This window comes from Megascapheus bottae, chromosome 18, assembly GCF_031878675.1.
Source record: "Megascapheus bottae isolate mThoBot1 chromosome 18, mThoBot2.hap1, whole genome shotgun sequence".
Classification (NCBI taxonomy): Eukaryota; Metazoa; Chordata; class Mammalia; order Rodentia; family Geomyidae; genus Megascapheus; species Megascapheus bottae.
Window position 1 is genome coordinate 15,692,138 of NC_143526.1, and position 14,675 is coordinate 15,706,812.

At 44.9% G+C, this 14,675-nt stretch overlaps 1 protein-coding gene across 1 annotated transcript; it reads right to left on the reverse strand.

Moving 5' to 3' along the window:
• Positions 1–1,962: 1,962 nt before the first annotated feature.
• Znf133 (zinc finger protein 133) lies at positions 1,963–13,985 on the reverse strand. Its single transcript, XM_090351948.1, has 4 exons — positions 12,764–13,985; positions 9,972–10,098; positions 6,400–6,474; positions 1,963–3,896 (listed from the first exon to the last, which is right to left on the reverse strand). Exons 2-4 carry the CDS (start codon positions 10,090–10,092, stop codon positions 2,206–2,208), a joined length of 1,887 nt encoding a protein of 628 aa, XP_090208074.1. The 5' UTR covers positions 10,093–10,098; positions 12,764–13,985; the 3' UTR covers positions 1,963–2,205.
• Positions 13,986–14,675: the final 690 nt, after the last annotated feature.

Below are 14,675 nucleotides of genomic sequence, written 5' to 3' on the forward strand. Positions count from 1 at the left end.
TTTAAATAAATAGTTCTCTTGAGGAATTAGGGATGCTATGAGGAATAATGGAGAAAAACATAGTTTGGGGGGGGGTTGCTGGGATGGAACCCAGAATCTCAATCTCAATTTTTTCTTTTCTTGTCCCTTGTGGAGCTTGAACTTGAGGCCTGGCCACTGTCCTTGAGCTCTTTTGTTCAAGGCTAATTTTTCTCTTCTCCTTCTCTGGTAGACTCTACTTTCATGGCTTCAGTTTTGTTTTGTTTCCCTCTAGCCTCCACAGATTAAAGAAAATGTGTAATATCTTTGTGGAACTAGTTTATTTCACTTTACATGATAATCTCCAGCTCCAAGATGGCCGAGTTTTATCCTGTTTACAGCAGTTGGAAGAATGCCTTAAAAGCAGAAGTTATAAAAACAAAAACAGTAAGACACGGGGCCGGGAGTTTGGCCTAGTGGTTAAAGTGCTTGCCTAGCATGCATGAAGACCCGGGTTCGATTCCTTGGTACCACATACATAGAAAAAAGCCAGAAGTGGTGCTGAGGCTCAAGTGGTAGAGCTCTAGCCTTGAGAAAGTCCAAGGACATTGCTCAGGCCCTGAGCTCAAGCCCAGGACTGGCAAAAAAACAACAACAACAACAACAAAAAAAAACAGTAAGACACTAAGAACTGGAGACAATCTTGAGTAATTAATATTCTAAGTCCTATGAACTAAGAGTTCATTCTTTTTTTGAGGGGAGGAAGTCATGGGACTTAAACTTAGGGCCTGGGAATTGTCCTTGAGCTGTTCTGCTTAAAGCTAATGCTCTACAGGGCCGGGAGTTTGGCCTAGTGGTAGAGTGCTTGCCTAGCATGCACGAAGACCCGAGTTCAACTCCTCGGTACCACATACATAGAAAAAAGCTGGAAGTGGTGCTGAGGCTCAAGTGGTAGAGCTCTAGCCTTGAGAAAGTCCAAGAACAGTGCTCAGGCCCTGAGCTCAAGCCCAGGACTGGCAAAAAAAAAAAGCTAATGCTCTACTTTGAACCACAGCTCCACTTCCAGTTTTCTGATGATTAATTGAAGAGTCTCATGAACTTTCCTTCCCTGGCTGGCTTTGAATTGCAATCCTCAGATCTCAGCCTCCTGAGTAACTAGGATTACAGGTGTGAGCCTCTAGCACCAAGCTACATTCAATATTTTCAAAGAACATAAGAATACAAGGTACAGGGGCCGGTAGTTTGGCCTAGTGGTAGCGTGCTTGGCTAGCATGCACAAAGACCCGGGTTCAATTCCTCGGTACCACATACATAGAAAAAGCTGGAAGTGGTGCTGAGGCTCAAGTGGTAGAGCTCTAGCCTTGAGAAAGTCAAAGGATAGTGCTCAGGCCCTGAGCTTAAGCCCAGGACTGGCAAAAACTAAAAAATAAATAAAATTAAAAAAAAAGAATACAAGGTACAAAAACATCCTAGAAAATCTAAACTCTAGGGTCCGGGAGTTTAGCCTACTGGTAGAGTGCTTGCCTAGCATGCACTGAGATTCAGTTTCTCCATACCACATACATAGAAAAGAACCAGAAGTGGTGTGTGACTTAAGTAGTATAGCTATAGCCTTGAAAAAGCCCAAGGACAAAAAATAAAGAAAAAAAGCCCAAGAACAGTGCTTGGGCCCTGAGTGTAAGCCCCAGGACTGGCAAAATGAATGAATGAATGAATAAATATTCTAGGCTGGACATGGTAGCTCACACCTATAATCCTAGCTACTCAGGAGGTTGAGATCTGAGTTCACAGTTCAAAGCCAGCTCTGGGTACTAAAGTCTTTTAGACTCATCTCCAATTAACCACTAGAAAACCGGAAGTGGCACTATGGCTCAAGGGGTAGGGCAGTTAGCCTTAAGCTGAAGAGCTCAGGGACAATGCCCAGGCCCAGAGTTCAAGCCCCACTTCTGACCAAAAAAGAAAAGAAAAACAAACTCTAGCCTCAAACTGAAGAACAAATCCAGATTTGTCCAGAAGCAAAGTTTATTAGAACAAAAGGGCCATGAAAGATATTTTTTTTTTTGCCAGTCCTGGAGCTTGAACTTGGGGCCTAGGCACTGTCCTTGGGATTTCTCAAGGCTAGAGCTCTACCACTTGAGTCACAGCACCACTTCCAGCTTTTTCTATGTATGTGGTACCGAGGAATTGAACCTGGGTCTTTGTGCATGCTAGGCAAGCACTTTACCTCTAGGCCACACACCCAGCCCCTCATCTTTTTTGCTCCAAGTAGGCCTGTAAGTCAGGTTGCAGTGGCTTGTGGCGGATACACTTCATCTTCCTGTGTCTGTTCAGGTGAGACTTCCACTGAAAGCCTTGCCCACAGCCCTTGCACACAAAAGGCTTCTCCACATTGTGTGCCATCTGCTGTACAGTGAGGGGGGACTTGTGGAGAAAGCCTGGGCCAGTGTCTCTGCACATGCAAGGCTTCTCTCCTGAGTGTCCCTGCTTGTGTGTGATTAAAGCTGACTTCCTGCCGAAGCCCAGTCCCCACTGTGTGCACATACATGGCTCCTCCCGTAAGTGCTTCCTCCGGTGCCTGATCAGCCCTGCCTGGTGGCTGAAGCCTCGCCCACACTCCCGGCACACATATGGCTTTTCCCCCGAGTGTGTCCTCTGGTGTGCAATGAGGTTTGACTTCTGGCTAAAGCCTCGCCCACACTCCTCACACACCATGGGCTTTTCCCCTGAGTGTATCCTCTGGTGTCTGATGAGATTTGACTGTTGGCTGAAGCCTCGACCACAGTCTTTGCACACAATTGGCTTCTCCCCTGAGTGAATGTTCTGGTGTCTGTTGAGATGTGACTTGAGACTAAACCCTCGCCCACACACCCCACACACGTATGGCTTTTCTCCAGTGTGGGTCCTCCTGTGAGAGATGAGGGTTGAATTCTGGCTGAAGCTGTGCCCACAAATGCCACACACATATGGCTTCTCCTTTGAGTGGGTCCTCTGGTGGTTGACCAGTGTGGTCCTCTGCCGGAAGCAGCGCCCGCACTCCTTGCAGGAGTAAGGCTTCTCTCCGGAGTGTGTCCTCTGGTGGGAGATAAGGTTTGACCTGTCACTGAAGCCAAGGCCGCAGTCACTGCACACAATGGTCTTCTCTTCTAAGTGTGTCCTCTGGTGTCTGACCACAGCTGACTTCTGGCTAAAGCATTTCCCACACTCCTGGCACACATACGGCTTCTCCCCAGAGTGTGTCCTCTGGTGTATGATGAGGTTGGACTTCTGACTGAAGCCTCGCCCACACTCACTGCACGTGTAAGGCTTCTCCCCTGAGTGTGTCCTCTGGTGAATAATGAGGGTTGACTTGCGGTTAAAACCTCGCCCACACTCCCTGCACACGACGGGCTTCTCCTCCATGTGTGCCTTCTGGTGTCTGGCCAGGCTTTTCTTTAGACTGAAGCCTTTCTCACACACCCCACACACGTAGGGCTTCTCTCCTGAGTGGATCCTCTGATGGCTCAGCAGGTTTGCCATCTTGCTGAAGCCCAGTCCACACTCTCCACAGTTGACTGTTCCAAATCCTAAGACTTCTATCCCCTTCAGCAATTTGTCTGCTTCCCCGGGGTTCTGGGTCTGTGTGGGGCTGGCTTCCCTCTCCACTGCTCTGCTGGCATTCCGAGAGCTGCCTGCCTGTCTCTGGGGCAGTCTGGAGAAGGCGCCCAACGTGTTTTTTGCTGGCCCTTCTGCTTTATCTCTCCAGGAGATTCTATCTGACAACTGCTGCTGCTTCTCCAGGTCCTGTGAGCATGGGTCTCCTGGCTCAACATGATTTCCTGTACACAGGCATGTGAAGATCCAGGGGGAATGATTACACATCACGTGGTCCAAGGGGAACTTACAATTGGAGAAATCGGGATGGTGGACAGAATCAGGGTGGACTTCCAGTTTTGATTCTGCTATGGAGAGAAAGACCTGAGTCAGCATGGAAGTCTCCTCAAGGCTAGTGCTCTATCACTTGGAACCACAACCTGACTTTTCAGGTGGTTAACTGGAGATAAGGGTTTCATGGACTTTTCCTGACGTTAAACCAGGAGCCTCAGATCTCAGCCTCCTGAGTAGTTAGGATTACAGGTTTAAGCCACCAGCATCCAGCTTTCAACACTTCTTTACATGGCCTGCTTCCCATCACTTCATTTTACACTCTAGATAACCTACTATGGCTGTAAATAAGTTAAAAAGGGCTGGGGATGTAGCTTAGTAGCAGAGTCCTTGCCTAGCATATATGAAGTCCTGGATTCGATCTGCAGTACCACATAAACAGAAAAGGCCAGAAGTGGTGCTGTGGCTCAAGTGGTAGAGTGGTAGCCTTGAGCAGAAAAGAAGCCAGGGACAGTGCCCAGGCCCTGAGTCAAGCCCAGGATTGGCAGAGAGAGAGAGAGAGAGAGAGAGAGAGAGAGAGAGAGAGAGAGGGAGGGAGAGGGGGAGAGGGGGAGAGGGGAAGAGGGGGAGAGGGGGAGAGAGGGAGAGAAAGGGGGAGAGGGGGGGGAGAGGGGGGGAGAGGGGGGGGAGAGAGGGGGGGGAGAGAGGGGGAGGGAGGGGGAGGGAGGGGGAGGGAAGGAGAGGGAGAGAGAGGTGGAGGGAGGGAGGGAGGGGGAGGGAGAGAATTCTTGAGATCAATGTAAAAGAAAAATTTCAAACTCATATTGCTCAGTAGTAGAACTCTTCCCTATCACACATGAAGCACTAGGTTTGATCCCTAGAGGCAGGAAGAAGGGAAAAAGGGAAAAAAAAATACTACCTTATACCACTGGTATAAGAAATGTTATTATTGAACATATTGCTTCATCACAACTGGTTCTAGCAGCTCAAAGGAATCAAAGACTAAGCATTTTCAGAAACTAGTATAGATGTTACTGTATCTACCTAAACTTTTCTTGCCAATGAGTAATCAAACTTATTAAAACCATGGACATATACAATGCCAGATTATTTCATCTTATATATAAAGCTAGTTTTCAAGTATAACTGAATTACATAGTTAGCATAATAACTAGTTAATAATTATAGTTAGTATAATCTTTCATAAAACTTAAAAATCCTACTTTTAATCCAGGCAACCATGGCTTACACATATAACTCTAGTTACTCAGGAGGCAGAGATCAGGAAGATCACGAAATTCCAGACCAGGAATTTATGAGATTCCATTTCAAGGGAAGAAGCTGTGGAAAGCATAAACCAGGACGACAGTGGTCCAAGTTGTAGGTCTGGGCAAAAAGCAAGATCCTATCTCAAAACAACTAGTTATGGGCTGGGGGAAGGCTGGAGGTGTAGTTTGGCAGTAGAGCACCTGCCTAGCAATTTTGAGGCCCTAAGTTCAAATCCTAATATCATCAAGTGTGTGTGTGTGTGTGTGTGTGTGTGTGTGTGTGTGTGTGTGTGTGTGTGTGTGTTGTTTATTTCTGCCTCTTTCCTGGCAGTAAACTACTAGAAAAAAAAATACCTGGGGCCGGTAGTTTGACCTAGTGGTAGAGTGCTTGCCTAGGATGCACAGAGACCCAGGTTCAATTCCTTGGTACCACATACACAGAAAAAGCCAGAAGTGGTGCTCAAGTAGTAGGGCTTTAGCCTTGAGAAAGCCCAAGGACAGTGCTCAAGGTCCGCGTTCAAGCCCCAGGTCTGGCAAAAAAAGAAAAAAGAAAAAATATATATCCTTCTGTGTTTCATTGCCTATTAAATAACTAGCCCAATTTCTTCTTTTCAGCAGCTCTAGTGGTCTTTGTTTTAAGCTTGCAGGCAGTCTCAGGAACTACTGGTCTTGCCTGATATCTCTCTCATAGTCCCTCTAGACTGAATCCTGTTTCACAAAGTTCTCACTAAGTTCATTTTGTGAAATGTAGTTTGTTTGAAGCTGATTTTATATATTTATTTATGTCCAGTAATCACCCTGAGGTTACAATAGGTAACGTTAAGAGTTGGATGGAGTTTTTAGATTTTGTTAGCTATTTTTCCTATTCAAAAATGATAAAAGAAGCCATTACCACAATCTCCTTTGTCTGTTCTCCTACATATGATGAAACAGAGACAGGATAAGGAGGTTCTTTGCCAGCAAAACAAAAACAAAAACAAAAAACTTGTTGTGTCTGTTCTGATTTTGATATAGGAAATACCCTTATCCACCCTTAGGTGAATGCAGGTTTCTAATATGTACACTAATTTTGTGGCTATACAAAAAGTAGCAGGCTTCTATTAACACTAAACAAGGAGTACTGCTGAATACAAAAAGCATACACTATCTTCACCATTTTCATGTAACATAGCCATTTAGTATCTGGATCATTTTACTGAAGGTTAAATAAGATCACGCGGCCACATTCCCTCCCAAGCACGTGGTCAATGTATCCTTTCTCCCAACCCTCTGAGCTGCTGAAATCTCTATGCCATATTTCCCACTCACTTACATTTTCTCTCCTCTCTCCATGTCTCTTTGCCTTGTTCCAGCTGAGTGATGAGTTTTGGTTTTGAAAATGGAATTCCTGCTCATGGGAAAAGAAAATAAGATGGAGGTAGGTTATTAGGTCTGGACCAAATTGAAAATTTCAGAACCCAGACAGGTGAAGAAACTTCACAGAACAGTACCATGACCCAAGAGCAGTTGGGAAAGTAAACTTGGACGGGAACACACTGATTCTACTCCATGCAGGTGGATGAATGCTTCAATGATAGTGTGTGTGATTGTCAACTTGAATGGATTAAGGAACACCTAAAAGACTGGTAAAGCACAGCTCAGTGTATGTTTGTCTGGAAAGAGACAGTTAACTAAATGGGGTATAGAGAAACCTGCCTTGAATATGGATGGCACCATCCCATAGGCAAAAGGCTGGAATGGAATAATAAGGGATGCAGGTATATGTGCAGGCATTCTCACTGGTGCCCTGTGTCCTGGCTGCCATGACATGAGCTGTTCCACTCTGTACTCTCTCCCAGCCACAGTGGAGTGGAACTTTTGAAACTGTGAGCCAAAATAAATACTTCCTCCCTCTAAGTTATTTGCTTAGAGATTTATCACAGCAATAAAGTCTAACAGAGCATTTATACCCGAGAGGTCATGTCACTGCTGTAGCTACCTGATGATGTAGTTCTAAAGACAGGCTCTGGTTTCTAAGAGAAATGTGGAAGTTTGAAGACAGCTTTGAGAAGGCCTAGAATGCTATAAGCAGAGCTTAAAGGGCAATTCTGGCAGGATTTCAGAATACCAATATAAATGAAGATTGAAGGACTGGACTCATTAGGTTTCAGAGGGAACAAGAACTATACTGGGAATTGGACTAGAGGCAATTTGTGTCATATTCTGGCAAAGAACTTTCTAAATTTTGTCCCTTTCCTGAAACTGTAGAGGCTGTGTTTAAAGTTGGTGGACTAGTTTTTTTTCTTTCTTTCTTTCTTTTTTTTTTTCTGCCAGTCCTGGGCGTGAGCTCAGGGCCTGAGCACTGTCCTTGGACTTTCTCAAGGCTAGAGCTCTACCACTTGAGCCTTAGCACCACTTCTGGCTTTTTTCTATGTATGTGGTACCAAGGAATTGAACCGGGTCTTCGTGCATGCTAGGCAAGCACTCTACCACTAGGCCATATTTTTTTTTTTTTACTAGGCCATATTTTAAATGACAAGTTTAACAAACAAGTGTTCAAGAAGGGAATCTCTATTTACAATCACTGGGACTTAGTATTTAGAACTTAATCAAAATTAGGCTAAGGGTTTATATGTCATAGAAACATATTAATTTGTGAAGTGGGACATTGTGTCTATAGAGTCATAGGTTTTTATGTCTCAATCACTTTTAAACTACGTCCTTATTTTAAGGTAGGTCTCCTGTAGACCTACTTGAGGTTTGAGTCTTTTTATTCACAGTTACAGTACAGTCCTTATAATTTGTGTTGTTAGATCATTTACATCTAATGGGATTATAGATAGAAAATTCGATTAATGTCTACCTTGTTTGCATTTGCTTTCTATTTGTTGCATTTGTTTCTGTTTCTTCCTTTATTCCACCTCCTGTAGTTTTATCCTGATTTTTCTTTCCTCCATTACTGGAATTGAACTCCAGGCCGAGGTAAGCATTCAAACACAAGAGCTACATGCTCGGCCCTTCTTCTATGGTTGTAAGTGAATATTTTATGTAATTTCATTTTATCTTTTATCATATCAAATATACTTTTTAAAAGTATATAGTTGTTGCCCCTAGAGTTTACAACTGATATCAGTTCTTCAAAGAAAATACAATTATGAATGTGTGCATTTGTGTAGAAAAGAACTCGGAAGGTTGTACACCAGATCATTCAGAGTAATAAAATTGAGAGTGATGTTAAAAAAAAAAAAGTTGGTGGACTAATTAATTTGAATAAAGAAATGACAAGGCAACCCAGCATTCAGATAGAATGACTACTGTCTGTCTGTTTTTAGCCAGGCTTATAGTGAGAACTAGGAGCAAATAAATAGTAGAGAAAAAAAATACTCTGGCAAAGAAAAGTAGGCTGTGGACAGGGAAAATTTGTGTATTAAAGAGATTAGGCTCACAAAAAAAGAAGCAAGCACTTTGCACTGGGTTAATAGGACAGATGCCATGACATTCCAGGGATCAATGAGACCCCGCCCATGACCAGGTGAAGTGTGTAAGTAAGGGTTCGCTGGGAGGAGAGGTCTTCTCTGGAGAAGACTGCTGCTGGGTGTCCTAGTTGCACACAGTTGCTGAGGGAAGTATTTCCTCAGACTCAACAGCCCAGGCAGTGAGAAGCCACTTCAGCTCATAGGCCAAGTGTGTCAAGTGACTGTTCCACTTGGCAGCAAACTTTGGCTTTGGCATGTGGCAGTGGTTGTGTAGGTATGCAGAATTGAAGACCCAGATTTCAAAGGCCTGAGAGGCTAGGTCAGTGTATGGAAGGCATCCCTTGACGGAGCAATGTGTAAAGCTGAGGGGGTAAAGCTGAAGTCACAATGGAAACCTCCAGGAAGTTTGAGATGTTAAGAATTATGGAGCATCTGCCCAAGAAAAATTCAGCAAACAGCACAGTCAGCCCAAGAGAGAGGTCATGTGGGCTGTAAATAAAGTAGAGGTGGCGCTGCGCAAGCCTGCTAGAACACACGTCATGACACCAAATGCGTGAAACGTAGGACATGGTTCTGTAGGATTCTGGGACTTGTTCTTGCTTTGTTCCCAACCCTTCTGTGCCACCATTCCTCTTTTGAAATGAAAATGTATGTTTTTGTCAGTGTGTATTAGGAGTAAATTACCTTTAAAAAAACCTTATGGGGACCAGACACAGTGGCTCACGCCTGTAATCCTAGCTACACAGGCTGAGATCTGAGGATCATGGTTCAAAGCCAGCCCAGGTACTAAAGTCTGTGAGGCTCTTATCAACAATTATCCTCTAGAAAACTGGAAGTGGCATTATGGCTCTAGGGGTAGGGTGGTAGCCTTGGGCTGAAGAGCTCAGAGACAGTGCCCAGGCCTGGACTTCAAGTCCCACGACTGATACCCCCCCCCCCCAAAAAAAATCTTACAGGAGCTCACAGTTAAGTGTTTTGTCTTGGATTTCAGAGGCTTTGGATTTAGACTTTTAGGTAATGCTGGAATTGTAAAGGCTCCCAATGAACTGAACATATTCTGCCCTCATGAGATGTACATGGTCCTTTGGGGAAACAAGGGTTGTAATGTAGTTTAAAGAGCTGTGCGGAGTGTCAAGTTGATAAAGTGTAGATTTGTAATGGTTGAGCCTGGCAGCTTGACTGTGTTGAGAAGCACCTAGGAGATCAGTAAAGCATACCTCTTAGGGAGGGTATTTCCAAAAAGAATTTTCAAGGTTATGTTGGTGGCATAATCCCATTGGATGAGGGCCTATACAAAATAAAAGGGGTCTGCCCAAAGGCCAAGTTAGAAAGCAAGATGGCTGTCTCAAGCACAGCAAAAACTAAAATTCCCTTAATGCAAATGTAAGTTCTGAGATCTGTATATCATATATTTATACCTATATCTTACCAAGAGAGACCAAGTTGCTATAATTCTCCAGCATCACTTCTCTGTATAGGGTCCTCTGAGCAGGGCTCAGCAGGCTCCACTCCTCCTGGGAGAAATCCACAGCTACATCCCTGAATGCCATATGTGCCTGCAATATAAAACACAGCCCTGTTTGCCAACTTTACACATGGCTCAGTGATAAGGGGCAGGGAGAAGGCTGCCCTGGGGGAGACAGTAGATATCAGCATCCTGATACCATGTCTACATCATGCCGGCAGCATTTGTGAACCTATATATTCAAACTGGTAGACATGCAAAAAATGAGCCCCTGGATTTTTTTTCCCAGTCCTGGACCTTGAACTTGGGGCCTGGACACTGACCCTGAGCTTCTGTTGCTCAAGGCTAGCACTCTACCACTTGAGCCACAGCACTACTTCTGGCTTTTTCTGTTTATATGGTACTGAGGAATCGAACCCAGGGCTTCATTCATGTGAGGCAAATACTCTACCACAAAGCCACATTCCAAGACCAGAATCCCTAAGGTTTTTTCTGTTGTGGTTGTTTTGAAAGTCCTGGGGCTTGAACTCGGGGCCTGACCACTATCCTTGGACTTCTCAAGGCTACCTGTCTACCACTTGAGTCACAGCACCACTTCTGGCTTTTTCTATGTACGTGGTATCGAGGAGTTGAACCTGGGTGTTCGTGCATGCTACGTAAGCACTCTACCACTAGACCAAACTCCTGGCCCCAGAATCCCTAAGTTTTAAGAACCTTAAATCTAGGCAGAAGACCAAATTAAAAAAAAAAATAGTAGGTTAACAGTCTTTTTGAGTGTTCAGTATCTAAAAGATCCATTGGGTATGATGGTTTATCCCTCTAATCGTAACTTCTTGGGAGGCAGAGATTTGTAGAACCATGGTCCTAGGCTAGCCTGGGCAAAAGAGTCCCCGAGACTCCACCTCAACAGAAAAAGCTGGACATAGTGGCCGGTACCTGTCATCCAAACTCCAGCTAGGAAGCAGAACACAGGCGTGGCTCAGGCAAGTATTAGATACAGCACCAGCCTCGGTAGCAAGCTCAGGCTCTTAGTTCAAACCACCGTACAAGAAAAAAAACAACTGCGGCTGGCAGGCTGGCCTAGTAGTAGAGTGCTTGCCTAGCATGTACGAAGACCCGGGTTCGATTCCTCGGTACCACATATATAGTGGGGAAAAAAGCCGGAAGTGGTGCTGTGTCTCAAGTGGTAGAGTGCTAGCCTTGAGGAAAGCCTAAGGACAGTGCTCAGGCCCTGAGCTCAAGTCCTGGGACTGGCAAAAACAAAAAGTCTAGAGGAAAAAAAATCAGGCACATGAAATGAGTGACTAGTGAGAAAGAAGAAAAATAAACCTCTGAAGAAGAAAAGTAATAGCAGAAATAGGATAGAGTTTGGGAATTCGAAATAGGCTAATTTGAACACACATTGGCTAGTGTTCTACCAACTAAGCCACACCTCCAACCACTCCTTTAAAAAAAAATCTATACTTCAGTAGGATGAGCCTATTTGGAAGAGGTAAACTGTGTTTGTTGTTGGACATATTAGGTTTGATATACACACAAGACATCAAATAGAAATGTGAAGTAGGCAGCAGAAAACAGGAATGAAGCCAAAGGCAGGGATCTTTTAGCTCAACCATGAAATCTCAAAACTTAAGCATGGATAGCTTTTATATCATGCAGTGGAAGTTGTAACTGTTCACAGATCACCAACATCAGGAGAAACAGGAATATGGAGGCAGAAATTTCCTGCTTCTGGCCAGGCTGTGCTGACAGTGAGGAAAATTCTTTTTCTACCCTCTTCGGTCATGGGACTTAACCTCAGGACCTGAGAACTGCCCCTGAGCTATTTCTCTCGAGGCTAGTGTTCTTCCACTTTGAGCCCACAATGCTACTTATGGTTTTCTGGTAGTTAATTAAGGATAAGAGTCTTCTGGATTTTCCTGTGTAGGCTGGCTTCAAACCATGGATCCTCAGATCTCAGCTTTCTGAGTAGCTAGGATTATAGGTGTGAGTCACCACAGCCTGGTGAAAATTTTACTCTAGCTATTAAATAGTAGTAACAAGTTATTAATATTGGGTCTGACAAAGCATATAGAATTGAAAAACCATAGAGAGATGCCCACTGAAGTATGTGCAGATGAAATAATATAAGTGGGATTTGCTGCAAACTAGCATACAAGAACTGAATGATAGCTTCACAGCACTTGACAAGACCTAGAAATTAGCAGTCTGAAAAAAATGCTAAGAAAAGAAGTCAGGGTTGGAAGTAGCACTGTGTCTCAAAGTGGTAGAGCACTAACCTTAAGCAAAAAGCTCAGGGACAGTGCCCAGGCCCTGAGTCCTGAGTTCAAGGCCATGACTAACAGCAACAACAAAAATAAATAAATAAAAAAGAAAGAAATGCAGAAGCAAGGATGGAAATATAATGACCTGGTTTGAATATTTCTTGTGAAACAAGCCTGTTTTCCTGAAGGAACTAGCTGGGGCACTGATTTTCAAAGGGATAGTATAGAACATTAGGGGCCCGGAGTGTGGCCTAGTGGTAGAGAGCTCGCCTAGCATGCACAAAGCCCTGGGTTTGATTCCTTGGTACCACATACACAGAAAAAGCCTAAAGTGGGCTGTGACTCAAGTTAGTAGTTAGTCACTAACCTTGACTAGAAAGTTTCTAAGGACAGTGCCTAGGCCCTGAGTCCAAGCAAAAAAAAAAAAAAAAAAAAGACATTAAACAAAGCAAAAGAAACCCAATCATGGATGTGAAATGAAGTGTTACTCACCTGAAGCTTTACAGTCAGGGGCCCAGCAGGAAGTCCTTGTTGAACATCCAGAGGTCAAAGGAGACAGAATAAGGTTTTCGTCACTGGAAATCCTCAAGCTGATATCTCCTATTGCTTATAAGTACTAAAAGAGGTGGAGTAGGAAGAGAGAGAGAGAAGGAGGAAAAGGAGGAAAGAAGAAAGAAGAGGAAAAGGAGGAGGAGGAGAAGGAAGAGGAAATGAATTTGGGGTGGCTTCCTAGTTAGAGATCTGGGACTAATCCAACAATACAGGTTACCCAGACATGCTGTGTCACTGAGCACCACTCGATCCTCTGCAAGTAATAAAGATTTTTTTTTTTTTTGCCAGTCCTGGGCTTGGGCTCAGGGCCTAAGCACTGTCCTTAGGTTTTCCTCAAGGCTAGAGCTCTACCACTTGAGCCACAGCACCACTTCTGGCTTTTTCCTATGTATGAGGAATTGAACTTGGGTCTTCGTGCATGGTAGGCGAGCACTCTAGCACTAGGCCAAACTCCCAGCCCAAGAAAGGTAATCTTACTGAGCACTTACAATGTACCAGAGACTGCTGTAGGCACCAAAACAGTTTTACCTCCTATTTATCCCTGTCAATGAAGCAGATGCTATAATCATTTAACAGCTGAGACAACTGAGGCAGACTGAGACCAGTCTCTTACTGGGATGACAAGCTAGGAAGTGATAGCCTCTTGACTTTGGAGACAAGCACTGTAAAGATGTCACTTTCACTTTGAGATGAACCACGATTAGTCATGAGGGAAAGTGTTGAATCTGGGCAACAAGTCTTCAGAGTTCTGTTTCTGGCTGTTGGAAAGTTCTCCATAATAAAACACTCAAATGGAATTTGATTTTTGTGGTAATAGTACCATGGATCTTTAAAAAACAAAACAAAACAAAACTTGTCCCAGTTCAACTTCCTCTTCAAAGCCCTGACCTAGGGCCAACCAACCAGACACTAAGACTGCATCAATGTAACCACCCTACGCAGTGAGAAATCAGGACGCATTTAGCTAAGCCAATTGCGTCCCCTCCCACTCCAACTAGGCCAAGCCGTGGTTGGACCCAAAGACCACCAGCTGCCAACCAACCAAAACTCTAGGGAATGCATGGCCCCAGGTGCAGTCTCACCCAACCACACAGTAAATAGAAGACTCCAAACACCCTCCCTACTCAAGCCATCAAAAACATCAAGACTTCCTCTCTCTCAAGAGATTTCAGGGAGGCTATAACTTGTCCCCACCCACAACAATCCTAAGAGAGAAGCCTGAACGTGCTGCACCCACCTACCACCCGGTTTCACCATTGGGGTTCACCCAATTCCCTGGGAGAGGGGCACCCACACCCCCAAAACAAGACCTCGGGGAGAGGACGGGCCGAACCACGCCAGTGCTGCCGCAGAGTCCACAGACTTAAGCCACAGATCAGGCCTTGAGGATCAACCTTCCCAGAGAGAAATGGGTCTGGCTGCTTCCAGGGTCCCGGGGGAGCAGCACTCACCAGAGTCACCAAAGAACAAGGGGGTCGCTCCGGCCCCCAGCTGCAGCTGGGCGCCGGGACTACACTACCCAAACTCCTCCACGGGATGTAAAGACCACATTTCCCAGGATGCTCGGCGGGACCCGAGGGGCGCGGACGGCCTGTGGCTGTCGCTGCCCTCGGGCTTGCCGGCCCGCGGATTCCATTGGCCTTCGAGGGGCTCGTTTCTGGATAACGAGCTCTGGAGAAAGGTACTTGGATTTCCCACAAACCCACCCTTCTGTTTTTACAGGATCATAAAACATGTAGAAGTTCTCGTGAAGCTCCTAGCCTGCTGTGACCCTGTGGGTCAACGCCACTCCCTCAAGGACTACACTTCCCAGGGACACCTGGGGTAACTTCCGCTTCCTGCATGTTCCCTC

Excerpts from the sequence above, each read along its gene's own strand:
- Znf133 (XM_090351948.1), bottom strand. The coding sequence starts at position 10,092 with ATGGCATTCAGGGATGTAGCTGTGGATTTCTCCCAGGAGGAGTGGAGC. Across the intron at positions 6,475-9,971 it reads TAGCAACTTGGTCTCTCTTG|GAATTCCATTTTCAAAACCA; the intron begins GTAAGATATAGG and ends TCCCATGAGCAG. Across the intron at positions 3,897-6,399 it reads ATGGAGAGAGGAGAGAAAAT|CAGAATCAAAACTGGAAGTC; the intron begins GTAAGTGAGTGG and ends TTCTCTCCATAG.